This window comes from Oncorhynchus mykiss, chromosome 8, assembly GCF_057628025.1.
Source record: "Oncorhynchus mykiss isolate SJ-2025 chromosome 8, ASM5762802v1, whole genome shotgun sequence".
Taxonomy (NCBI): Eukaryota; Metazoa; Chordata; class Actinopteri; order Salmoniformes; family Salmonidae; genus Oncorhynchus; species Oncorhynchus mykiss.
In genome coordinates, this window is record NC_143029.1 from 14,052,854 (window position 1) to 14,080,579 (window position 27,726).

The 27,726-nt window shown below is 42.4% G+C and overlaps 2 protein-coding genes across 3 annotated transcripts; both read left to right on the forward strand.

Annotated features, from left to right (window-relative positions):
- Positions 1–344: 344 nt before the first annotated feature.
- LOC110529432 (nuclear factor of kappa light polypeptide gene enhancer in B-cells inhibitor, epsilon) lies at positions 345–10,503 on the forward strand. The gene is made up of 6 exons (XM_021611602.3): positions 345–1,309; positions 3,925–4,027; positions 5,451–5,661; positions 7,579–7,667; positions 8,431–8,679; positions 9,015–10,503. Exons 1-6 carry the CDS (start codon positions 966–968, stop codon positions 9,081–9,083), a joined length of 1,065 nt encoding a protein of 354 aa, XP_021467277.3. The 5' UTR covers positions 345–965; the 3' UTR covers positions 9,084–10,503.
- Positions 10,504–19,677: 9,174 nt separating this feature from the next.
- slc35b2 (solute carrier family 35 member B2) lies at positions 19,678–26,600 on the forward strand. Of its 2 annotated transcripts, none has more exons than XM_021611604.3 (4): positions 19,678–20,019; positions 21,340–21,527; positions 21,784–21,944; positions 24,679–26,600. In XM_021611604.3, the coding sequence occupies exons 1-4, from the start codon at positions 20,000–20,002 to the stop codon at positions 25,609–25,611; spliced, it is 1,302 nt and encodes a 433-aa protein (XP_021467279.2). In that variant the 5' UTR covers positions 19,678–19,999; the 3' UTR covers positions 25,612–26,600. The 2 variants fall into 2 exon arrangements, with proteins under 2 accessions (XP_021467279.2, XP_021467278.2); XM_021611603.3 differs by having other exon boundaries at positions 19,775–20,019; positions 21,340–21,548.
- The last annotated feature ends 1,126 nt before the right edge of the window (positions 26,601–27,726 follow it).

Genomic DNA, 27,726 nt, shown 5'->3' on the forward strand with positions numbered 1-27,726 from the left:
ATGCAAGGTATTATGTAACTTGTTAAGCACATTTTTACCCCTTAACGCAGTTAGGCGTGCCATAACAAAGAGGTTGAATACTTATTGACTTTTAATTTTTCTAAAAGCATATTTCCACTTTGACATTATGGGTTATTGTGTGTAGGCCAGTGACCAACACAATCTTCATTGAATCCATTTTAAATTCAGGCTGTACCACAACAAGATTTTGAAAAAGTCAAGGGGTGTGAATAATTTTGTGAAGGCAGTGTATCTACAAAAAGTTCCATGTCCCCATATTGCAACATTTAGAGTACAGGTCTAGGCTATGCTGTTTTAGGCCTATCATATGGCCTTTACTCACTGAAACATTGTGACACACTCGTTTAGAAGGAAACACAAATGGAAGCATGGTACGGGGAGTGTCGTTCAAACCTATCCTGTAAAACCAGGGACACTCCACAGCGTTGGGGGTGGTTGTAATGTAAGTGCATAATACGCACTTCGGGGATTCCCCATCCGCATCTCCAGACAAAAACAGTCCGCCTTTTCACGTAAGCGCAGAGCGCTTCCCCTATCGCGTTTCATCGCTCACATGCTCTCAACTATGCAGGTTTACCACAGGTTATGACAGTGTCAACGTTATTTTAAAGACTGTTGCTGATGTTAAGACTCTTATGATGTTTTGAAGTAAATGCCCCATTTTGGGTGTAGGGAAGCGTTTATACCATTTATGCGTTGTTGTAAGATGACTCCACTTATTTTCATGTAGCCTAAACTAGTGGTGTGGGGGAAAGTAAACGCGCTCGATCCGATGGCATGAAACGCAACCGCTACCTTTGGTTTCAGAAAGGAACAGTGAATTCCTACTCAGGTGTGATCGAGTTTTCCTCCCGAGAACTGCTCGCACCATCAAGCAACATATAGACCTCTCGGGGATTAAACCGGTCAAGACTACCTGGAGTGACTGTGGATCGCGGGCCACCATGCAAAGCGCCGAAGATGCGAAGCGGAAATTTGATTTGTTGGAGGATAACCAAATGGACTCTGGTGTTGAATCCTTCCAATCATTAATGAAAGATGACCCCTTTATCAAAACAGATCAGGATTCGACTTCTGAACCCAGTGAAGCCAGGGATAAATTGACTATCACCAGCACAGAGGAGCGGTTGGATTCTGCTTATGGCTCATCGTCACTAAATGTTGAGAGTTTGAGTGAGATTATAGGGGACTGCAACATTTCAAAGTCTAAAAATGACAGCGCAGAGAACAACGAATGCAGTGAACATGAAGAAAATCTTCTCACCACCATCACTGAAGATGGAGACACGTACGTTTTTTTAACCTCTTTTTAAATAACTCATATTTTAATTTCCCCTATGGCTGTGTTTTTGAAAAGGTAAAACGTGTTCTTGTCATGGCGACGAAATTTTGGTGAACAACGTTTCAAGAAGCACACGCATGCGTGTATGTGTGTGCAAGGCATGGTTAACTTTGCATTTTAAATAACTACATTGGGAACCGCCCACAATTCTTGTTGGCCACAAATAGCCAGAAGGAAATTGTGAGAAAAAAAATTGACACATTTTTCAGTATAGGCACAAGTATGGACAACAGTCGGCTAATTTTAGTTTAATTTGACAATATCAAATCAAATTATATTTGTTCCATGCGCCGAAAACAATAGGTGTAGACTACCGTGAAATGTTTGTTTTATGACCCCTCCCTAAAGATGCAGAGTTAAAAAGAGAATTATTAACTGGGTGGTTTGAGCCTTGAATGCTGATTGGTTGACAGCTTTTATACCGTATATCGAGGGTATGACAAAACACTTATTTTTACTCCTCAAATTCTGTTGGTAAACAGTTTTTAATAGCAATAAGGCACCTCTGGGCTTTGTGATATATGGCAAATATACTGTGGCTAAGGGCTGTGTCCAGGCACTCAGCGTTGTGTCGTGGTAAGGACAGCCCTTAGCCACGGTATATTGGCCATATACCACACCCCATCAGGCCTTATTGCTTAAATAGAATACACAATAATGGGGCTATATAAAGGGAGTACCACTACCAGATTAATGTGCAGGAATATGAGGTATTTGAGGTAGATATGTACATAAACCCTGGCTAGAGTGACTAGGCATCAGAATAGATCATAATCAGAGTAAGAATAAAGAACAGTCACAGCAGTTGTGTCCTTAGTATCTGAATACATAATATGACTTTCCCCTCTCTAAAATACATAGCATTGGCTATATTGAGTACCAATTGGGGCATGCAAATGTCTATCAACTCAATTCTAATGCACAAGATGGTGTCTGTCCTACCCCATACATTTGTGCCCAATCCAAAAACCAACTCTTTGCCCCAAGCACCTAGAGACCCTTCCAGATTCAACCTGGTAGATCTTACAGAATTGGATGGGTGCTACTCTTTGGCTGTCCTCTTAGGGGTTTCATCTGGCAATGAAAGCATAAGCTAAAATTACCACTGTCAACAAACAGGTGACGTTTTCATTGATGCCGTCATGTCTGATGGAATGACTGGATGTCTGAGTGTGTTAACCACAATAACAATTTGAAGATGGATGCGTTTTCGTAGATTAGGCCTACTGCACCAATTTGCAGCGAACAATCAAAACAACCACCAATTGTTGTTGCTGTCTGGATGAATAAATCAAGGCTTGGGGAATGACCTGTAGTTTTGCCCTGCACAGCTCTTTCTTTGCGTGTGTCATATTTATCCTAATTCCAATAATCATGGCATGTGATGTCGACTAAGAGGAGAGTTTTAAGTGTGGAGTGATACATACTCTCAGGCCTTTGTGTGAAAGCTGCGGATGAACTCCTGTGAGGTGCCTCGACTTGGAAAGCAGAAGTGTAAAAGACACAGCACTGGAAATTCCCCATGATAGACGAGGCAGGGCACATGTTCACATAGTAATTATCTCCCAAGAATAGACTGATTAATGAAACTCATACAATTACCACAGACACACAGACATGCAGACTTTTGGCCTTATCGGCCTTCTACACTACTTTCACATCAGTTAGTTAGGTTGAAAATGTAGCTCTGGTCCAAAGTAATGCACTTTGTAGGGAATAATGTGTGAACAATGTGTTTTGGAAAGCCTTGATGTAGGTTAAACAAAGCACTGTTGTGCCCATTTCCTGCATTTGACTCTTGTCTGCTAGAACTTCCCCTTTAGCTTTTGGGGTGAGTGTTTCTTGGTGTGGTTGTTTTCCACTTTGACTGTATGAACCAAATGTGATGACAGCGTGAATGGGGTGCAGTAAAGAACAAAATTCATTGCATTTGCATTTTAACTGTGTAGTTAAAGTTCATAGGTCTGCGGTTTGTGTATGTTAAACATCCCTTCATCAACCGATAGTTTTGTTTGTTCTTCTTCAAGTAACTACGGTTCTAGTGGTGAATGATACCCAAGAAGATACATATTTGAAAAGTGCTTTGCGGAATGAAACATCCTCCTGACATGACTGTTCTTTGCATAAAAGTTCCATTATTGCACAACATTCGCAACCAATGAGTGTGGCCTGCTAAGCAAACAGTTGACATTAATGCAATGTCTTACATTTCCAGGTAGGTCTGGATATCATTCTAAGAATGCTCAAGCAGGTAATTCTTTCCATCAAATGATATGTTGTTCTCATCTCCTGAGGCTGCTTACTTTGACACGTTTAAAGGAAAGTAACTGGACATTTTGAATGAGAAATGATTCCACTCTCCTCGGGCGGCTCACTTTCCAGTCGAATGCAACGTTTAAGTGACAGTAACTCAAAACTGCTTTTGCTTGCTATGGGGCCTAGGACGGGTTACCGTAAAAGCATTTTATGACACATTTAATGAAAAAAGGTCTTTATAAATCAGTCTAATTTATTATAGAAATATAATGAGAAAAGTTGTTTTGTTTTTGTTTCACTTCTAGAGTCCTGCATTTAGCCATCATCCATGAAGATGAACACTTTGCCAACCAACTGGTACAGCTGTTCCCCAAAGATGTCTTGGACATCCAGAACAACTTATACCAGGTACAGTAAACAAAGCAACAGTCCTCCCTTTACACCCTCAACACTGGTTATACTGGTGTACTGAAACTGACTTAACCTTCATGATACTTCCTCTTGATGATTGCAATTGCCAATGTTTATGACGACAGAGGTGATAATGTTATTTCTGCATCGTGTAATTCAAGAGAAATTCTCTTCCCCTTTCTCCAGTAGTGCATCCTCCCACAGTAACGGTTCGGTGGGTGGTTCCAGAGTTATTTCATAAGGGAGCTTAAATGAAATGGGAAACTCCCCTGCTTTCCCGCCTTTAAAAAACGAATAAGAGTGGAGGAATCGTATCTGGAATCTTCCCTGTCTCATAGATAAAAACATTTAAGCTAGTCAGGGCAGATTTAAGAGGAGGTTTGAGTGAACATGCTGGGGGGGAGGGGGGGGGGGGGCAAGCTGACGTGGTATTGGAGAAATCCTGATGGGTCAGAGAGGAAAGTGGAGAGAGCAGAAATGACACAGTCAGCGTTTTACACCGTGACTCACACACACATAGCCTTGTTATTTCTCTGTTCTGTTAGAGTTTACCAAAAGCCACGTAAGCAGTGGTAGCCCTACTGGTTATATTAGTCATTATATTCCCCCCTACACAGTTCAACCAGCAGTTCCACATTGATGCCTTAGGCTTACATTTGATTTATTTTAGTTACTTACCAATGTATTGACATTGACGTTGACTGACCAGGTGAATGGAGGTGATCCCTTATGGATGTCATCTGTTATATCCACTTCAATCAGTGTAGATGAAAGGGAGGAGTCAGGTTAAATAAGGATTTTTAAGACAAATGGACAAATGGATTGTGTATGAGGGCCATTCAGAGGGTAAATAGCAAAGTGCCTTTGAATGGGGAATGGCAGTAGATGCCAGGCGCACCGCACTGCAACGCTGCTGGGTTTTTCACAGTTTCCCATGTGTATCAAGAATGGTCCACCACCCAAAGGACATCCAGCCAACTTGATACAACTGTGGGAAGCATTGGAGTCAACATGTGCCAGCATCCCTGTGGAATGCTTTTGAGTCCATGCCCCGACGAATTGAGGCTATTCTGAGGGCAAAAGGGGGTGCAACACAATATTAGGAAGGTGTTCCTAATGTTTTGTACACTCAGTGTAGATACTAGCTACTGTACTTAAGTTCAGATCCTTGATCAGCTCTTAGTAACCCTGATTGTATTACATTCACTTTAAAAGAGGGCCCATTCTGACTCCCAAGTCAGATATCACACCAACCTGTAATACTAACCCATTGTTGGTTGTTTGTTTGGATTGGTACGTGGTTCCATTGAAATATAATCACTAGAAAGGGGATCCCCATCCTAGTCAATGTTCTGTGATGGGTGGACTGGATATTGAGTGTACCCATAGAAGTAATTATATTTTTATGCGTGGTCTTTAGACGCCGCTACACCTTGCCACCTACCTGAGCCTGTCTTCGGTGGTGCGGGCCCTTGTGGAGAGCGGGGCCAGCCTGGAGCTGCAGGACCAGGAGGGCAACACGCCGCTCCATGTGGCCTGCGAGCAGGGCCAGGCCAAATGCGCCACCGAGATGACCCGGGATGTCTCCCCCAGCAAGCTGGGCTCCGTGCTGGAGACCCAGAACTGGAGAGGTGAGAGAGCAGGGCCCATATTCATTAGGTACCAAATGGGGGAAAAACTGACTGAAACAGGGAGCCTACCTGGACTTGCCATATAAGAAACACTCATTTTCGTTTTTTTATGTGTGCATTAATGAATACAACCCTGGGCCCGTTACAGTAGGCAAACATGAAATATTACAGCTATAAATGTCATAAGTAGAGCTGTTACTTTCCTTATTCTACATGTGTGTTCTACATAATGTACAAGCTTTCAGAAAGTAGTCATAGCCCTTGACTTATTCCACATTCTGTTGTGTTACAGCCTATTAAATATATATTTTTGCCAAAAAAAAATGGAAAATGAAATACAGAAATATCTAATTTACTTAAATATTCAATACAGAGTCAATACATGTTAGAATCACATTTGAAAGCCATTACAGGTGTGAGTCTTCCTGGGTAAGTGTCTAAGAGCTTTGCACCTGGAATGAACAATATTGTCCCATTATTCTTTTCAAAACGTATCATTGCTAGAAAAGCATTTTCAAGTCTTGCCATAGATTTTCAAGCAGATTTAAGTCAAAACTGTAACTCGGCCACTCAGGAACATTCACCGTCTTCTTGGTAAGCAACTCCAGTGTAGATTTGGCCTTGTGTTTTAGGTTATTGTCCTGCTGAAAGGTGAATTAATCTCCCAGTGTCTGGTGGAAAGCAGACTGAACCAGGTTTTCATCTGGGATTTTTTTCTGTGCTCAGCTCCATTCCATTTATTTTTTATCCTGAAAACTCCCCAGCCCTTAATGATTACAAGCATACACATAATATGATGCAGACACCACTATGCTTGAAAATATAGAGAGTGGTACTGGATTTGCCCCAAACATAACACTTTGTATTCAGGACAAAAGTGAATTGCTTTGCCACATTTTTTGCAGTATTACTTTAGTGCCTTGTTGTAAACAGGATGCATGTTTTGGAATATTTTTAGTCTGTACGGGCCTCCTTCTTTTCACTCTGTAATTTAGGTTAGTATTGTGGAGTAACTACAGCCATTAAACTCTGTAACTGTTTTAAAGTCACCATTGGCCTCATGGTGAAATCCCTGAGCGGTTTCCTTCCTCTCCGGCAACTGAGTTAGGAAGGACGCCTGTATCTTTGTAGTGACTGGGTGTATTGATACACCATCCAAAGTGTCATTAATAACGTCACCATGCTCAAAGGAATATTCAATGTCTGCTTTTTTATATTTACCCATCTACCAATAGGTGCCCTTCTTTGCAAAGCTGTTGCCACCTTGCACGCTGTATGCCTACTGAATAGAGCCCAGGATGATCAGCTGTTGCCACCTTGCACGCTGTATGCCTACTGAATAGAGCCCAGGATAATTAGCTGTTGCCACCTTGCACGCTGTGTGCCTACTGAATAGAGCCCAGGATAATCAGCTGTTGCCACCTTGCACGCTGTATGCCTACTGAATAGAGCCCAGGATGATCAGCTGTTGCCACCTTGCACGCTGTGTGAGGGGCTATAACGATACCATGATGTGATATCTCTTTATTTAGTGGCACTTCCTGTTGTTGTGTTGGCGTCTACAGTATGTCGGCATCTGTGCGAGCTTGTTCTTGCCTCGCACTTTGTGTTTTATTGCGACATTGCTCTGTGCGAGACAAGACTGTGGTCTAAATGATTTGTTGTTGCTGTCGAGCTGGTATTCGATGTTCCTGGCTTAGTAGATTTTGGAGATGGAAATCATGTTAATGGTTGTAAACAATTGTATATTTTGTTTGATATGTAGCTTATGTATGTTATTGTGTGTCACGTGGCATGACCTTACTGATGCTTGTTTGATACTAGCTATAACATGTAGTCAAAATAATCTAATCCCTCATTCAGAAAGGTGATTTTTGAAAGGTGATATTTTTTTAAGGAATGTGTCTTTGTTTTCAGGTCTCACCTGTCTCCACTTAGCCACTGTGAACAGACAGCATTGTCTGATGAAGCTACTGATGAAGAAAGGGGCAGACCTCAACATCCAGGTTTGTCCAATGACGTCCCCGGGTGTACTCCCTTACAATAACCTTGCATTACTCAAGTACTGCATTACATTGTGTTGTAATACTGTAGTTAGTACTTCATGACATTGTGTCTTTCCTAAGTCCTGTTAATTTGTAGTAGGGCAGATATGCATTTACCTCGACTTAGATGATCAAGCTGCACCTTTGAGGACTGTCTTTAAATGAATGTATCATGTCATGATATGAGCAAATGTGATATATTAATGAACACATGGTATTTAAAAATATATATATTTAGAGGTACAGACTTTCTCCTTCAAGCTATGTCCTTTACTACTTTACTGTACTGATAGTGATACGGCCTGAGCTCAGTGGATTCTGATGGATTCATGTAATTAGAGTTGGGTCGTGATGAGGCTGGCTGGGAACCAGGGGGTTTTCTGGAGATGCTTGACGTGTCAGAGAATAGGCCCAGGCCAGCAAGTCTGAGTCACATATAGATGGATATAGAACTCAACACAACATAGCAGACTGACCTTACCTACCCCAGATATATTTCTGGGGGAAATAAGCTTGCTATACAGTAGATATAATATGCCTAATTTTATGTGTTCAAGACATTGGCACATTTTCAGTTTTAGAATGAATAAGCTACTTGATTGAGGAGGACAGCTTGTTTGGTCCTTTGCTCCCCCTGGTGGCCTTTCCCTCCCCCTATCTTTTTTGAGGGGAAATTGTATTTACCGATTCCCTTACCCTTGCCTGTCTTCTCTCTGTCCCCCAGGAAGGTACAAGTGGTAAGACAGCTCTCCATCTGGCCGTGGAGCTCCATGACGCAATCTCTGTGACTCTGCTGCTGAACAAGGGAGCTGACATGGACGCTGCAATGTTTAACGGCTGCACGCCACTTCACCTGGCGGTGGGCCGGCAGGACGCAGCCATCGCCAACCTGCTCTGCCAGTCTGGGGCCGACAAGATGCTGAGGAACATGGAGGATGAGACGGCACTGGATCTAGCCGACGGCAATGATGATGTGAGTTATACAGGAAGGGTCAGTTTCCCACACACAAATGAATCCTTGTACTGGACTAAAAAGATTCTCCATTGAAAATGCTTTTTTTAGTCCAGGACTATAGCTATAAACTTCATCTGTGTCTGGGAAATCAACTCAAAGTGTATTTGGCGTTTGACTCGAAGTCCGCTGATATTCACTGAAAATGCTATAAATACATATTTTTGAGGATTTGGGGGGAAATTGTAACATTCCCAATTTATTAATTGTTATGAAAGAGACTGACTGGACTGTTGTCTGGATCAGAGGTATAAAATATGTGAAAAATAAACCCCCACCATATGGCTTCCTTTCAGATCCTTGCTCTTTTCCCTTTTGATGACATTCAAATCCAGGGCAGGTCAGTGGTTGGAGGGCCATTCTGAGTGTACTCTCACCACCTGAATATACTCTACAGCTGGAGACATTTTGAATCTTGAACATCTTGAGCCTCATCATGGAGCCTCATCGGAAAACTGTAGCTTTACTTCAATCATGTTTCTTATTGTGTGATGGTTTACTTTCATTTATATTGTGTGTACACTGAGTGAACAAAACATTAGGAACACCTGCTGATATAGACTGACCAGGTGAATCCAGGTGGAAGCTATGATCCCTTATTGTTAAATCTACTTCAATCAGTGTAGATGAAGGGGAGGAGACCGGTTAAAGAAGGATTTTTAAGTCTTGAGACCTAAGAGACATGGATTGTGTATGTGTGCCATTCAGAAGGTGAATGGGCAAGAGACTTTGAATGGGGTATGGTAGTAGGGGCCAGGTGCACCAGTTGGAGGGTGTCAAGAACTGCATACTCTGCTGGGTTTTTCACGCTCAACAGTTTCCTGTGTGTATCAAAAATGGCCCACCACCCAAAGGACATCCAGTCAATTTGACACATTTGTGGGAAGCATTGGAGTCAACATGCGTCAGCATCCCTGTGGAACGCTTTGGACGCCTTGTAGAGTCCATGCCCCGATGAATTAAAGCAGTTTTTAGTTCAAAGGGGAGGGGCGGGGGGGTGCAACGCAATGTTAGGAAGGTGCTCCTAATGTTTTGTACATCATGACTATATACTATATGGGCTGAATACTAACCTGCAATCTGCATGCCTTTTGTGTTAATCATGCATTGAAGTCAATGAAAGATTGAGTTGTGCATGAAAAGTCAAAGTTAGGATTTGTCCCTCTGCATGAGAAATTCACATTGAAAAGTAGCTTTTTCTCCACTAGCGAAAGGTACAAAGGGGAAAATGTATATCTACTGAATTAGTTCTATACCTGTAATCAAATACTAGGAGCAGTTAAATCTCACTTGGAAACTAAATGAACTACATTCATTTACTATGAAAAACAGATGATTATGAGTGGGAAGAATTCAAAAGTTTAATTTCCCTGTAAAATACAAGGAATCTACCTCTATCAAATGTGTATACTAACTGATTAAGAAAATGCATTGCTGTCATGCTGTAAGTTAAAATAGTTTCAGCTCTCAGAATGGAACTTTACATTTAAAAAAAACTTTAGTCACTGTAAATCTGTTATCATAAAGAGGTTCTTTATCTATTATCATAACTTAATATCTTTCATTGTATATTTCATTTATTGGTTTATACTTTGAATGTATTGCCTTGCCAGTATCTTTGTTGGTAAGACACATTTTATCGTAATAGATGTATTTTCAATACAGTTAAATTTTCCCTGTTTAACCATCCTCCTTCTCTCTGATCAATTAGCTTTGATCTTTGAGCCTTCTCTTAACAGTTTCAAACTCTTATATTTTGTAATAAACAGAATATAATCAACACCATTTCACTTTTTTTCTTGTCATTCCTAAACATATGTTCAGAATTTCTGTTCATTTTTATTTATTTTTTCACCTTTATTTAACCAGGTAGGCCAGTTGAGAACAAGTTCTCATTTACAACTGCGACCTGGCAAAGATAAAGCAAAGCAGTGCAACACAAACAACAACAGAGTTACACATGGGAGAAACAAAAGTACAGTCAATAACACAATATAAAAATCTATATACAGTGTGTGCAAATGTAGTAAGATTAGGGAGGTAAGGCAATAAATAGGCCATAGTGGCGAAATAATTACAATTTAGCAATAAACACTGGAGTGATAGATGTGCAGAAGATAAATGTGCAAGTAGAGATACTGGGTTGCAAAGGAGAGAAAAAAAGAACTATATGGGGATGAGGTAGTTGGGTGGGATATTTACAGATGGGCTGTGTACAGGTGCAATGATCGGCAAGCTGCTCTGACAGCTGATGCTTAAAGTTAGTGAGGGAGATATAAGACTCCAGCTTCATTGATTTTTGCAATTTGTTCCAGTCATTGGCAGCAGAGAAATGGAAGGAAAGGCGGCCAAACAAGGAGTTGGCTTTGGGGATGACCAGTGAAATATACCTGCTGGAGCGCGTGCTACTGGTGGGTGTCGCTATGGTGACCAGTGAGCTGAGATAAGGCGGGGCTTTACCTAGCAAAGACTTGTAAATGACCCGGAGCCAGTGGGTTTGGCGACGAATATGAAGCGAGGGCCAGCCAACGAGAGCATACAGGTTGCAGTGGTGGGTAGTATATGGGGCTTTGGTGACAAAACTAATGGCACTGTGATAGACTACATCCAATTTTCTGAGTAGAGTGTTGGAGGCTATTATGTAAATGACATCGCCGAAGTCAAAGATTGGTAGGATAGTCAGTTTTACGAGGGTATGTTTGGCGGCATGAGTGAAGGATGCTTTGTTACGAAATAGGAAACCGATTCTAGATTTAATTATGGATTCGAGATGCTTAATGTGAGTCTTAAAGTAGAGTTTACAGTCTAACCAGACACCTAGATATTTGTAGTTGTCAACATAATCTAAATCAGAACCGTCCAGAGTAGTGATGCTAGTTCGGCGGGCGGGTGCGGGCAGCGATCTGTTGAAGAGCATGCATTTAGTTTTACTTGCATTTAAGAACAGTTGGAGGCCACGGAAGGAGTGTTGTATGGCATTGAAGCTTGTCTGGAGGTTTGTTAACACAGTGTCAAAAGAAGGGCCAGATGTATACAGAATGGTGTTCTCTGCGTAGAGGTGGATCAGAGAATCACCAGCAGCAAGAGCGACATCATTGATGTATACAGAGAAAAGAGTCGGCCCGAGAATTGAACCCTGTGGCACCCCCAAAGAGACTAGCAGAGGTCCGGACAACAGGCCCTCCGATTTGACACACTGAACTCTGAGAAGTAGTTGGTGAACCAGGCGAGGCAGTCATTTGAGAAGCCAAGGCTATTGAGTCTGCCGATAAGAACGCGATGATTGACAGAGTCAAAAGCCTTGGCCAGGTCGATGAAGACGGCTGCACAGTATTGTCTTTAATCGATGGCGGTTATGACATCGTTTAGGACCTTGAGTGTGGCTGAGGTGCACACATGACCAGCTCGGAAACCAGATTGCATAGCTGAGAAGGTACGGTGGGATTCTAAATGGTCGGTGATTTGTTTGTTAACTTGGCTTTCGAAGACTTTAGAAAGGCAGGGTAGGATAGATTTAGGTCTGTAACAGTTTGGGTCTAGAGTGTCTCCCCCTTTGAAGAGGGGGATTACCGCGGCAGCTTTCCAATCTTTGGGGATCTCAGATGATACGAAAGAGAGGTTGAACAGGGCAGCTGGGAGGAGGTGCTCTTATTCTCCATGGACTTTAGTGTCCCAGAACTTTTTGGAGTTTGTGCTACAGGATGCAAATTTCTGCTTTCCCAACTGTCTGTGCATATTGGTTCCTACATTCAAAAAAAAAAAGTTGCATATCGCGGGGGCTATTCGATGCTAATGCAGTACGCCACAGGATGTTTTTGTGCTGGTCAAGGGAAGTCAAGTCTGGAGTGAACCAAGGGCTATACAGTGCCTTGCGAAAGTATTCGGCCCCCTTGAACTTTGCGACCTTTTGCCACATTTCAGGCTTCAAACATAAACATATAAAACTGTATTTTTTTGTGAAAAATCAACAACAAGTGGGACACAATCATGAAGTGGAACGGCATTTATTGGATATTTCAAACTTTTTTAACAAATCAAAAACTGAAAAATTGGGCGTGCAAAATTATTCAGCCCCTTTACTTTCAGTGCAGCAAACTCTCTCCAGAAGTTCAGTGAGGATCTCTGAATGATCCAATGTTGACCTAAATGACTAATGATGATAAATACAATCCACCTGTGTGTAATCAAGTCTCCGTATAAATGCACCTGCACTGTGATAGTCTCAGAGGTCCGTTAAAAGCGCAGAGAGCATCATGAAGAACAAGGAACACACCAGGCAGGTCCGAGATACTGTTGTGAAGAAGTTTAAAGCCGGATTTGGATAAAAAACGATTTCCCAAGCTTTAAACATCCCAAGGAGCACTGTGCAAGCGATAATATTGAAATGGAAGGAGTATCAGACCACTGCAAATCTACCAAGACCTGGCCGTCCCTCTAAACTTTCAGCTCATACAAGGAGAAGACTGATCAGAGATGCAGCCAAGAGGCCCATGATCACTCTGGATGAACTGCAGAGATCTACAGCTGAGGTGGGAGACTCTGTCCATAGGACAACAATCAGTCGTATATTGCACAAATCTGGCCTTTATGGAAGAGTGGCAAGAAGAAAGCCATTTCTTAAAGATATCCATAAAAAGTGTCGTTTAAAGTTTGCCACAAGCCACCTGGGAGACACACCAAACATGTGGAAGAAGGTGCTCTGGTCAGATGAAACTAAAATTGAACTTTTTGGCAACAATGCAAAACGTTATGTTTGGCGTAAAAGCAACACAGCTGAACACACCATCCCCACTGTCAAACATGGTGGTGGCAGCATCATGGTTTGGGCCTGCTTTTCTTCAGCAGGGACAGGGAAGATGGTTAAAATTGATGTGAAGATGGATGGAGCCAAATACAGGACCATTCTGGAAGAAAACCTGATGGAGTCTGCAAAAGACCTGAGATTGGGACGGAGATTTGTCTTCCAACAAGACAATGATCCAAAACTTAAAGCAAAATCTGCAATGGAATGGTTCAAAAATAAACATATCCAGGTGTTAGAATGGCCAAGTCAAAGTCCAGACCTGAATCCAATCGAGAATCTGTGGAAAGAACTGAAAACTGCTGTTCACAAATGCTCTCCATCCAACCTCACTGAGCTCGAGCTGTTTTGCAAGGAGGAATGGGAAAAAATGTCAGTCTCTCGATGTGCAAAACTGATAGAGACATACCCCAAGCGACTTACAGCTGTAATCGCAGCAAAAGGTGGCGCTACAAACTATTAACTTAAGGGGGCTGAATAATTTTGCACGCCCAATTTTTCAGTTTTTGATTTGTTAAAAAAGTTTGAAATATCCAATAAATGTCGTTCCACTTCATGATTGTGTCCCACTTGTTGTTGATTCTTCACAAAAAAATACAGTTTTATATCTTTATGTTTGAAGCCTGAAATGTGGCAAAAGGTCGCAAAGTTCAAGGGGGCCGAATACTTTCGCAAGGCACTGTATCTGTTCTTAGTCCTAATTTTCTTGAATCGGGCATGCTTATTTAAAGATGGTGAGGAGAGCACTTTTAAAGAATAACCAGGCATCCTCTACTGACTGAATGAGGTCAATATCCTTGATATCCAGGATACCTGTGCCAGTTCGATTAGAAAGGCCTGCTCGCCGAAGTGTTTTAGGGAGCGTTTGACAGTGTTGAGGGGTGGTCGTTTGACCACGGATCCATTACGGATGCAGGCAATGAGGCAGTAATCGCTGAGATCCTTGTTGAAGACAGCAGAGGTGTATTTAGAGGGTAGGTTGGTCAGGATGATATCTATGAGGGTGCCCGTGATTACGGATTTAGGGTTGTACCTGGTAGGTTCCTTAATAATTTCATGGATGTGTGTCATAGATGTGTGTCATATTAATTGTTTATAAGTAATGTACCTATACTATCTGAGCAGGCCCTCTAAGCTCAAAGGGGATAATACAAAAAGTATGGTATATGGAATTAGGATTTAGTCAATTACAGTGCATTTGGGAAATATTCAGACCCCTTGACTTTGTCCACATTTTGTTACATTACAGCCTTATTCTGAAATGAATTAAATACCTTTTTCCCCCTCATCAATCTACCCACAATACCCCATAATGACAAAGTAATAACAGGCTTTCAGAAATCTTTGCTAATTTATTACAAAGAAATGAAATATGACATTTACATAAGTATTCAGACCCTTTACTCAGGACTTTATTGAAGTACCTTTGGCAGCGATTACAGCCTCAATTCTTCTTGGGTATGACGTTACAAGCTTGGCACACCTGTATTTGGGGAGTTTCTCCCATTCTTCTCTGTCAGGTTGGATGGGAAGCGTCGCTGCACAGCTATTTTCAGGTCTCTCCAGAGATGTTCAATCGGGTTCAAGTCCGGGCTCTGGCTGAGCCACTCAAGGACATTCAGAGACTTGTCCCGAAGCCACTCCTGCGTTGTCTTGGCTGTGTGCTTAGGGTCTTTGTCCTGTTGGAAGGTGAACCTTCATCAAGGATCTCTCTGTACTTTGCTCCATTCATATTTCCCTCGATCCTGACTAGTCTCCCAGTCCCTGCCGCTCAAAAACATCCCCACAGCATGGTGCTGTCACCACCATGCTTCACCATAGGGATGGTGCTAGGTTTCCTCCAGACGTGACGCTTAGCATTCAGGCCAAAGTGTTCAATCTTGGATTCATCAGAACAGAGAATTTTGTATCTCATGGTCAGAGAGTCTTTAGGTGCCTTTTGGCTAACTCCAAGTGGACTGTCATGTGCCTTTTACTGAGGAGTGGCTTCCGTCTGGTACTCTACCATAAAGGCCTGATTGGTGGAGTGCTGCAGAGATGGTTGTCCTTCTGGAATGTTCTCCCATCTCCACAGAGGAACTCTGGAGCTCTGTCAGAGTGACCATCGGTTTCTTGGTCACCTCCCTGACCAAGGCCCTTCGCCCCTGATTGCTTAGTTTGACCTGGCGGACAGCCCTAGGAAAAGTCTTGGTGGTTCCAATTTTCTTCCATTTAAGAATGATGGAGGTCACTGTGTTCTTGGGACCTTCAATGCTTCAGCAATTTTCTGCTATCCTTCCCCAGACCTGTGCCTCGACACAATCCTGTCTCGGAGCTCTAAGGACAATTCCTTCGACCTCATGGCTTGGCTTTTGCTCTGACATGCACTGTCAACTTGGGGACCTTGTATAGACAAGTGTGAGCCTTACCAAATCATGTCCAATCAATTTAATTTACCACAGGTTGACTCCAATAAAGTTGTAGAAACATCTTAAGGATGATCAATGGAGACAGGATGCTCCTGAACTCAATTTTGAGTCTCATAGTTAAGGGTCTGAATAATTATGTTCTGTTTTTGATTCTTTTTATAAATTTCCAAACATTTTCAAAAACCTGTTTTCGCCTTGTCATCATCGGGTATTGTGTGTAGATTGTTGAGGGAAAAAATGATTTAATCCATTAAAGAATAAGGCTGTAATGTGACAAACAAATGTGGAAAAAGTCAAAGGGTCTGAATACTTTCCGAATGCACTGTTTGTCATTAATATAGACTAGAGGTCGAATAGATGTTTTCTTGATAGAGCCATTCTTGCAGGCTATTGCTGACTCAGCATGTACTACAAATCCATCCAATTAATTTTTGTAAACATTGTGGGATGCTGACTCGGGAGAACAAAGCCTCCTTGATAACGGCAAACCCCCTTATTTCTCAGTTTCCTGTCTGCTGCTTTTGGTAAATCCTATTTATTGTTGTTGCTGGGTTCTTCCCTTTGTACAATGAGTCTGGAAATTTCACTCAGCCGGATAACTTACCTGTTCTCTGTGTACTCTGACAGGCTGCCCGTATTTAATATTCAGGCACAGGCCTAAGGCAAGACTGGGCCCAAGTATAAAGAAGCCTTTCAATGAGGTGAGGGATTCATTTATTGTCTTTGTTGATGGGGAATGTTTTATCTTCTATTTGCATGTTGGCATATTTTATTTCACAAGCATTTTACCCTCTGGGCACAGACAATGTCTATTCCACATTGGTTCAATGTAATTTCATTGAAATGGAAACAAAGTTGTTTCAACCAGTGTGCCCGGTGGGGAGGAACTTATTTCAGCCTTTATTTTGGCATTTATCTGATTTATTCTTTGACAACTTGTTAATACTCAAATATAAGCCAGATAAACTAGTCTAGTTTGTTTTTCCGGATCATTAGGAATCCACTGTTTTGGCAGGGGTTATGCAAATTATATTTTCTCAACACTGTAACTGAACAAACAAATCTTTATTTGCCCCAACCAGGACACAATGTTGTGAACCTAATGGCCGACGCCCTTTTGAGTGAACGAATTCCCTAAAATGACTCTGTTGTCAGTAGACACACCTGGCTGCTTTTGTGTCCTGTGTCCTGTGACAAGACTCCGGGGGCTGTATGTATCAAGCATCTCAGACTAGGAGTGCAGACCAAAATTATTTCCAGCAACATCAAACTGTTTTAGAGACTGACGGACAGGGTCTGATAGTGCTCCAGTTCTCCCTGTCAGAATAAGAAACAGAGGACTTGGAAACCATATCAACTCCTGCAGAAATGGAACTATGGTTGTTGTGAGTAACCTAATTAATATTCCTATATCTATGCACCGAGAGATACAAACTTTTATCTCCTACCATTCTGATAGATTTGAGACTGTCAGAAAATGTAATGTTTTTTAAATGTTATTTTAACCCCCTTTTTTCTCCCCAATTGCATGGTATGTTAGTAGCTACTATATTGTCTCATTGCTACAACTCCCGTATGGGCTCCGGAGAGACGAAGGTTGAACATCATGCGTCCTCCGACACAACACAGCGCGCATCCAACCCGGAAGCCTGGCAACCTTGGTTAGCGTGCACTGCGCCCGGCCCGCCACAGGAGTCGCTGGTGCGCGATGAGACAAGGATATCCCTACCGGCCAAACCCTCCCTAACCCGGACGAGGCTATGCCAATTGTGCGTCGCTACATTGACCTTCCGGTCGCGGCCGGTTAAGACAGAGCCTGGGCCGAACCCAGAGTCTCTGGTGACATAGCTGGCGCCGCAGTACAGCGCCCTTAACCACTGCGCCACCCAGGAGGCCCGTGGTTGTAATGTTAATAATTTAATCACCAGTAAAACCTTAACCAGTAAAACCTTTCTCATGAATGACCTCATTACTGAGCGCAAAGTTGATTGCATGTTTTTCACTGAAACATGACTGTGTAGTCAGACTGTAGTGCCGCTCTTATTGAAACCTCCCCCCCAGACTACAGCTTTTCATACTCTATCAGAAAAGGGAAAAGGGTGGGGGGACAGCTTCTAATTTTACTAATGCTCTCAGTTGTAAGGACATTTCGTTTGGCGACTTTGGGTCTTTTGAGCATCTTGCTACACTGTTTAAATGTCAGCCACCAGTGCTGGCTATAACCCTGCATAGGCCACCAAAGCACTGCCCCACTTTCTTTACTGATTTATCTGAACTATTGTCTATTGTCCTTGAGAACTATGATAAAATCATTGTGTTGGGTGATGTTAATATTCATGTTGACAAAGAGACTGACTCCAAGGCCTGTCTGTATTGAATTTATTAATATTTTGAGCTCTAATCTTTTCATTTCATTGCATGAAAGCATGCATGAGAATGGAGCATGATGGGCAGGTAGGTAGGCACTTCCTCTGTGGTTGGTGGTGTGGCATTTAAAATCAGCAATTTGAGCAGATACAGTATTTGCACATCCTCTTTAAGGTAATAGTCTCATAAGGCCATCCTTGGCTAATAAGATGATAGCTGTCGGAAAAGGCCATTGTGTAGCATGCTACGCAGCATGTGTACTGCACTGACAGTGTGCAGCACATACTGTACCCAGCACAACAGTACAACAGACATCACTGATAAGCCAAGAGGCCCACCCACTGGGGAGCCAATCAGAATGAGTTTTTCTCAATAAAAGGGCTTTATTACAGACAGAAATACTCTTCAGTTACATCAGTTGTCCGGGTGGCTGGTCTCAGACGATCCCGCAGGTGAAGAAGCCGGAAGTGGAGGCCCAGGGCTGGCGTGGTTACATGCGGTCTGCAGTTGTGAGGCCGGTTGGACGTAATGCCAAATTCTACAAAATGATGTTGGAGGTGGAATACGGTAGAGAAATTAACATTCAATTATCTGGCAACAGCTCTTGTGGACATTCCTGCAGTCAGCATGCCAATTGCACACTCCCTCAAAACTTGAGACATCTGTTGCTTTGTGTTGTGATACAAAACTGCACATTTTAGAATGGCTTTCTATTGTCCCCAGCACAAGGTGCACCTGTGTAATGATCATGCTGTTTAATCCGTTTCTTGATATGCCACACCTGTCCGGTGGACGGATTATCTTGGCAAAGGAGAAATGCTCACTAACAGGGAAGTAAACAAATTTGTGCACAGAATCTGAGAGAAATAAGCTTTTTGTGTGTATTGAACATTTCTGGGATCTTTTATTTCAGCTCTTGAAACATGGGTCCATTTTCAGAAATGTTGGTAAATTAACTTCAATTGTTTAAAGAACTTGTAAAAGAGATTGGTGGGTTTTTCCGGTATCTAATCGTGGCATGGGCTTATTCAATGACAGGCATGTCTGTGTTTTTGGACAGCAACACTTCCTCATTGTCAAGAGAACAGCATTTGCTTGCTGGTGTGCTGAGAAACGTGCTGGCTGTTCTAGCTTCCTTTTTTGTGAGGGACATGCATCTTTCCAAACTTTTGGTTTTCAGTGTGGATAAATTAAAACTCCTTGTTTGGATAAATTGTTCATGCTTTGGAAAAACTATGTTGATAATATTGTTTCTATTACATTAACGGGGGACAGGCATGTATTCTGTTGTTGTGAATCAACTTAATTCTTCCAAGGTTTGATTTCTGATTGACTTTCTTGTTTAATTTAAACTACTTTACATATTGTAGCGATACTTACAGTACTGTGCTGTGCACAATAGTTGTGCTGTACTACAGTGCAGTGGATTCGTAAATGTATTCATCCAGCCCTACAGATGGCAATGTCGCAAAAGAGGACTACAACCTAATTTTCCACTGAAGGGGGGGGGGTTCTTTCTTGAAGTGAACACATAGGCAATTGATAAGTTGTAAAGGTACTGGGAAAGAAAACCGTTAGCTCAGGGGCGAAATTGCTTTTATAATAACGATTCCAACAGTTGATTTGCGTCGCTACATGCTTCATTGCAACGAAAGCGGTTAAGTTGTTCGGCGTGTTCGCTACGCCAGTTGTAAGTGGGAGGAAAATGCCATCTTTTTCATGGAGGTAGGAACACATTGTGCTGATGCGGTCGCCTCTTAATTTTCCTTTGAAAATGCATTAAATTTAAACCCAACGTAAAGCATTATTTTGTTGATTTGACACAGCAAACTGCTAGTTGTCAATGTGAGCGCGCCTTTGTAAACAACAGTCGGACTGTGCACGCGACGTTTTGTTTTCAGGACGATTGCAACATTGTACTTAGTTTCTAGAGCTAATGTTAGCTGTTATGACAACAGTTTAACTAGTTACTTACGTCCAAATGAATAAATGCAGAATAAAGACCCTTGCTGTGGCCATTGACATGATGTAGGTCTAGTCATGTAACTGCGTTTCAGCTTTTAGTCCATTCCTTTGGGGGGTGTAACTAGTCGTATGTGGTTGCTGTTACTGTATATTATTAACAATGGAGAGAGTTCAGCTTTTCATGGACAAGCCTGTGTAATGTAGTCCATCCCTGTCAAGTCTGTGAAAAACAACATGTAAACGCCAAGGCGTTTATGGGTCCGTGCTGACATCTTAGTCTCAAGTCATACAAGAGTGTATTCTAACCATTACAATAATTAGGCTAACTGTTGCAGAGTACCTACTTTATATAAAAGCAACAAGGCCCTTCTTTGCAATTGTGTAACCTTCAAATATGAACCATGTGATAAGTAGATCAAATCCCGGCAACTGTGGCACGATTTGGCTACTGTCCATTCCAGGAGCCTAAATGTGGCCATTTTTCAGTCTCTGCCCTGACGTGAACAGCTTCGGCCTGCAGGTTGGTTGGTTAAAGTGCAGAGAGGACTGCATTCCTGCGTATAGTGAGCTGCTTGTTCACAGCCTAGGTTGCACTGGGAGAAGCTGCAGTGGCCTGGGGTAGAGGTGCACACAAAGAGCCTCTGTCTGTCAAGCAGAGAAGTATCCAGGCAGGCTGGGAACACACCTTTCACACAGCCTGATTAGGTTACAATCTCCACCCCCAACACACACATACATACTACTAACCTACCTACACCCATCCCTTGTGGAAAAGGATGCTAGTGTACAGGATTAGTGAACATGACAGTTGGAAACTGGTCTTGCCACCTCGACCAGTAGGGAGGGGGCTGTTGTATGAAAAGGGATGGTTGGTCTCTTCTCTTGACTCAATGGGTGTTTTGTGCTTTAAATGACAGTGTCCCACCTTCCAATATTAATAAAAGTTTGGATATCTCATCAGAGATGAGTCTGCAGTACTTCAATCCATCACTCTAAAAATGTGGGAAAAACATGCTACGTAATGTACCTGCCATGTCTCTGGTACTAATCCGTGTGTGTGTGTGTGTGTGCGCGCGGAAGGCTTTGGCTTGGCCTGGTTCTGATCCTCCCATCTTCGCTGGCGGCGGGTGAAGCGTCGTCGCTGCTGCAGGACTGGCATGACGTGTGGCTGTTCCGTTTCTTCCTCAACGTGCTGGGCTACACCACCATCATCATCCCCGGCTACTTCCTCATCACCTACTTGAAGAGGATCAACTACCTCCAAACAGGTGTGGATGATCTACAAACTGGTGATTACACACACGTTGCACTTATACGCTGGCATACACACAGACCCATACACACACAGGCCTACATCCTTTCTTCACATGACTAACACCTATCTATCTATCCGGTATGACTTAGTGTCCTTCAAGTTGCAAATCCCATGTTCTCTCTGTTGACATAACATAATCAGTATGTTGAATTGGATGGATCAGTGAATGGTTGATGTGTTCTGGACCTTGTTTATTCCCCTCCTCCCAGGCCGAGGCATTTTCTATCCTGTCATAAAGGCCTGTGTGTTTGGAAGTGAAACGAAGACAGGTCTCCTAGACGACGTGTCGCTAGCTCCCAGAAATGATGCGGACTCGGGCTCGTCGGCCAGACAAGCCTTCAAGTTAGTCTTCTGTGCTGCAGGACTTCAGGTAGAGCACTTTGTGACATGTAGTTAAAATGGCTGTATACAGCACCTTCAGAATGTATTCATACCCGTTGACATATTCCACATTTGGTTGTGTTACAGCCTGAATTCAAAAATGTATTAAATATATATTTTTTACGTTACCCAATAATGACAAAGTTAAAACATGCTAATTTATTGAAAAAATAAATACAGAATTCTAATTTACGTAAGTATTCACACCCCTGAGTCAGTACTTTGTAGAAGCACCTTTGGCAGAGATTACAGTTGTGACTCTTTCTGGGTAAGTCTCTTTACTTTATTGAGTTTTTTTACAGCGACAGTGCACATTTAATCAACCTTTTAGTAAAAGTGTCGGTTTTAGCCAGCCAGCTAATATTCAACCACAGTCCCTGGGCATGTTATTAAAAACTATTACAATAACAATACAGAAAAACAATGAGCAGTGAGCACATCCAAAGCAACAGGACAAGCAACACTCACAAGCTACAGATAACATGGAAAGCAGTAATACACAGCTAGGGATTATGTTCCCAAGTCTAATTGGCCTTTAGCCATGATTTAGTTTTTTGTGAAGGTGCGATAGGTGGTGCAGTTGTGTGTCTGAAGGCAGTGTGTTCCAGACATGGGAAGCTCTCATAGAGAAAGCAGTTTGACTGAAGGTGCTATTCCTTAAGGGAACTATACAGTCACCTCTCATGGCAGAGGGGTGCCAGACCATTTAGGATCTTGAATACAAGCTCAGGATCTCATGCTTTCTGAAGATGTAACAGTGATTATGTCTATCAAGCACATTGAGAGACTGTTTTTACAGTGTTACTATGGTCTTTCCCTGTCAACTTCTTAGATTCTCCCAGATCAATTTAGAATGTTCTTGATCCATCCTTAGTTTAAATGGCTGTGTTAGGAGAAAACTAACTGTTTTAAAGTTACCATTAGCCTCCTGGTGAAATCCCTGAGCAGTTTCCTTCCTCGAGCAGTGGTTCCCAAACTTTTATTTCGTTTTCATGCTAGTGACACGGACTGTGCCAGGCCCGCCACGTCTGACTCATCCATCTGTACGCATAGAATTCACTGGCTTATATGTGAAGCAGTAGTTGTTTCAAAACATCTGTTGTTTGATGAAGGCACTGTCTGTATAGTTGTTTTTGCTTTGTCCTTTCCCCCCAGCATTGTCCCAACCACATCTGTGGCAGCAGGACAAATTCTCCACAATAGTATGGGGCTTGCCTGTCCTAGCCACTCGGGGTAGCTCACCATATAAGACGCTTGTAGCCTCTTATTAATGGTATCTGTTGCCTTTATACATGTCTTACTACTCGAAAGTCTTCTTAATTCTCACTCAAAAAACTCCCGCAGCTTATTTTTCAAATTGGCATGTTTTGTTTCTAAATCTCTGTGCACAAGAGTGTAAGTTTCGTTGAGTTGTGATATTGTACTTTCGCACATCTAACACACTGTGGCTGAGGAAAGGCATTATTCCCAATATAAGTGAACCCCAAATCAATGTAGTTCTCATCATATTTGTGCCTCTGATGGTCCAACGTCCCTCTCTGTTGTTTGGCGCTTTCCCAGGTAAGTGGGCAGTAGCTCTTCGGCTGCATCAGATTCACAACTGTCAGTGTCAATGCTAGCTGGACTTACAACAAATGTAGAATTACTGATGCTAGCATTGGATGTGCTCGTGGAAGCAGAACAACTTGTGTCGTCGACAGTTGCAGGTGTAGTACTGCTGGTAGTAGCAGTACTACCAGTAGAGCTGGTATGTGTCTCTATGGACGAGGGCCTTACTTTTTTAAACCATCTATCAATTTTCGAGCAAACGGAATGAGCAGCAGCTACATTTGGCTTCATACGGACCGTTAGTGGAATTCCTGCGAGAGAGTAACGGTTAACGTGATTGGATGTTAATTATTTGACTAGGCTACCTGTATTTGACATTGTGTTCTAATTTCGCTGAACACTAGATGGTTTAATTTTATTTTTGGCAATGAAATGAGGCTACTCAGGAGAGGGGAGGGGGGGGGGGATGTATAGACCAGTTGGAAAATATAAATGGACTGTTTGTGAGGGAAAAAATGTGAATCACATTTTTATTTGGCCTACCCCCAATACCTGCTCTATGGCAAATGAGTTGGGAAGGACACCTGTATCTTTGTCTGAGTGTATTGATACACCATCCAAAATGTATTTATTAACTTCATGTTCAAAGGGATAGTCCATTTTTTTGTCTACCAGTAGGTGCCCTTAGCAAGGCATTGGAAAACCTCCCTGGTCTTTGTGGTTGAATCTGTTTGAAATTCACTGCTCGACTGAGGGCTCTTACAATTATCTGTATGTGTGGGGTATAGAGATGAGGTAGTCATTCAAAAATATATGTGACTTGTTAAGCACATTTTTATGCCACTTTTTGACACGACATTTCAACTTTTTATTAATTTGCACACATTTCTAAAAACATGATTCCGCTTTGATATTATTGGGTAGTGTGTGTGTGTGTGTGTGTGTGTGTGTGTGTGTGTGTGTGTGTCAAAATCGCAATTGAATCACTTAAATTCTGGCTGTATTAACAAAATGGGGGAAAAGTCAAGGGGTGTAATACTTTCTGAAGGCACTGTAAATACATTTGATTGGGTAGATTCTATATATTTAAACTGCAATGCAAACATATTGACTTATTCATATCTGATGTACTTCGTATTGTTTAGTCTCCTTCTCTTATCCTGTTGTCCCTCCAGGTGTCCTACCTGACATGGGGTGTCCTACAGGAGAGGGTGATGACTCGCTCGTACGGGGCTTCCACCCCCGAGGAGGAGGGCGAACACTTCAAGGACTCCCAGTTCCTGGTGTTCATGAACCGTATCCTGGCACTGACCGTGTCAGGCCTGTGGTGTGTCCTGTTTAAGCAGCCCCGCCACGGCGCACCCATGTACAAGTACTCATTTGCCTCGCTCTCCAACGTCCTCAGCAGCTGGTGCCAGTACGAGGCCCTCAAGTACATCAGCTTCCCCACCCAGGTGCTGGCCAAGGCCTCTAAAGTGATCCCTGTCATGCTCATGGGCAAGATTGTGTCACACAAGAGCTACGAGTACTGGGAGTACCTGACGGCGGCACTCATCTCTCTGGGTGTCAGCATGTTCTTGTTGACGAGCACGGCAGATAAGCACCCATCTACGGTCACAACGTTCAGCGGCGTGGTCATCTTGGGTGGCTACATAGTCTTCGACAGCTTCACGTCCAACTGGCAGGACAACCTGTTCAAGCACAAGATGTCATCTGTGCAGATGATGTTCGGCGTCAACCTCTTCTCCTGCCTCTTCACCGTGGGCTCGCTGCTGGAGCAGGGCGCCTTCTTCGACTCGCTGGCCTTCATGACGCGCCACTCTGAGTTCGCATTCCATGCTGTGCTGCTGTCGGTGTGCTCGGCGTGCGGCCAGCTCTTCATCTTCTACACCATCGCGCAGTTCGGCGCCGCCGTCTTCACCATCATCATGACCCTGCGGCAGGCCATCGCCATCCTGCTCTCCTGCTTCCTGTACGGCCATGCCGTCACCATGGTGGGGGGCTTTGGCATGGCCGTGGTCTTCCTCTCCCTCTTCCTGCGTGTCTACGCCCCCAGCCGCATGAAAGCGGGACGCAAGGTACCGCAGCCACAGGTGCAGAAGGTCTAGGAGGAGGAACTGGAAAATGAACTAAAGCCATGTTTTCGGTGGCACTTTTTCTCGTCTGTGTGTCCAGTTTGACTTTTTAAGTGTTCATTTTATGGGTTTCTACTTGTATAGAAAAGGTACAGAAAGGGATTCTAATGCCTTTTAAAGGTGTTTGACTTGACACGAACTGAGCTGTTGTCGGAGGTCATTCGGCTAAAACAATCAGCAGTCACAGGCGTTTTAAATTACACGGCAACCATCGCTTGTCCATTTGTGTATCTGAAGCCCAGCTCAAAAACATACCACATTGGCATGTGAAATGTAAATAATGGCTGACGCCTTTTGATTTCTGCCTCCATGATATGCTTCTGGAGCAGCACTCGGAACATAAATTTGACATTTGAGGTGTAGTGTTGGCGTTAGCGCTAGTACATGAGCTGTGTACTGCAAGACTCCAGCTCTTGGTAATGTAACATTGCGAATGGCACCATATTAAGTGGTTTATAAGGGCCCAATGAAAAGTTACTTTGACAGTGAGAGAACATGAGATATTGTGGTGAGCGGAGCAGGGGATCATCTCTGTTTAGATACTATATCAATTTTGTTTAAAAACGATGTCATTATTGCATTGTTCTACTTTTTGGACATGGCATGAGAGAAATGTTCTGTGATCATTACTAGTCAATGATCAGGTAATTCTGTTTGAATATTTTATTTCTTCTGTATAAAGAAGATTCACTTTGGGCAGTGTTCTGACTTGAGATCTGCCCACTTAACTTACGTTTTCGCAGAAGTCTATCATTGACATGAATGAAGGATTTGCGCGGACATTCGAGCTGTGCAAACCCAGATCTCAAGTCAAAATACAGATCAGAGAAAGTTGATGTTTTTTATCCCTCGTGGCTTACCAGAGTATGTCTGATAAGGAATGTTACTGATCGTGTCCCCACAGAGAGAACTAAACCATTTTCCAAGAATAAATGTGCCGCTTACTAGCAAACCATCAAAAATAACTTTGCAGCAGTTAATGTTCTATATTGTATGGACCTGGGACTGTGTCTGTCACCAACACAGTGCCTACGGAAAGTATTCAGACCACTTGACTTTTTCCACATTTTGTTACGTTACAGCCTTATTCTAAAATGTATTACATTGTTTTTTTCCCTCCTCAATCTACACACAATTCCACCATAATGTCAAAGCAAAAACTAGTTTTTAGAATTGTTTGCAAATGTAATTAAACAAAATATAATATTTGCGTAAGTTTGCAGACCCTTTTCATTCATGCACCTGAGCTCAACTTCGAGTCTCATAGAAAAGGGTCTGAATACTTGGGTAAATAAGGTATTTCTGTTTTTAAAGTTGTATAAATATGCAAACATTTCTAAAAACCTGTTTTCGCTTTGTAATTATAGAGTATTGTGTGTAGATTGACGAGGGGAAAAAACAATTGAATCAATTTTAGAAAAAGGCTAACGTGACTGTGAAAAAAGGCTAACGTGACAATGTGGAAAAAGGCTAACGTGACAATGTGGAAAAAGGCTAACGTGACAATGTGGAAAAAGGCAAGGGATCTGAATACTTTCCGATGCAGTGTGTGTGTGTTCGGCCAACAGATGCTTATTCAAGATGCCCATCTTATTTTTAAATAGGACACACTAACGTTGGGTCATGCAAAAGACAATTTGCTGTCAAATGCCAGCAAGAGTTGCAGCCAGACGGATTTATTTGAACATTCAGCCTGCACAATTATTTGCTCTCTGCTTTGTTAGTTTAGGATTCAACTCAGCAAACCATAGTGACATATTTGATTAGCATAAATGCCATCAATCTTTATGCTGCATGTTAAAAGTTTTGTGGCATTAATTTAGTGGCCTGGCTGACCCAGGAAGTGTGTATGGAGAGGGAAGGACTTCCAGTTTGCTTAGCCAGGCAAATGAATCAGCGCTATGTGTATATAAACTAATTATCATTAATTGATACACTATATGTTTATATACAGTACCAGTTAAGTTTGGACAAACCTACTCATTCGAGGGTTTTACTTAATTTTTAATTATTTTCTACATTGTAGAATAATAGTGAAGACTTCTAAACTATGAAATAACACACTCTACCATTCAAAACTTTGTGGTC

Coding starts and splice junctions, on each gene's coding strand:
- LOC110529432 (XM_021611602.3), top strand. CDS start 966: ATGCAAAGCGCCGAAGATGCGAAGCGGAAATTTGATTTGTTGGAGGAT. Junction 4,028..5,450: donor TCCAGAACAACTTATACCAG/GTACAGTAAACA, acceptor CGTGGTCTTTAG/ACGCCGCTACACCTTGCCAC. Junction 7,668..8,430: donor GGGCAGACCTCAACATCCAG/GTTTGTCCAATG, acceptor TCTGTCCCCCAG/GAAGGTACAAGTGGTAAGAC.
- slc35b2 (XM_021611603.3), top strand. CDS start 20,000: ATGCCATCTTTTTCATGGAG. Junction 21,549..21,783: donor TGTGGATGATCTACAAACTG/GTGATTACACAC, acceptor CCCTCCTCCCAG/GCCGAGGCATTTTCTATCCT. Junction 21,945..24,678: donor TCTGTGCTGCAGGACTTCAG/GTAGAGCACTTT, acceptor TTGTCCCTCCAG/GTGTCCTACCTGACATGGGG.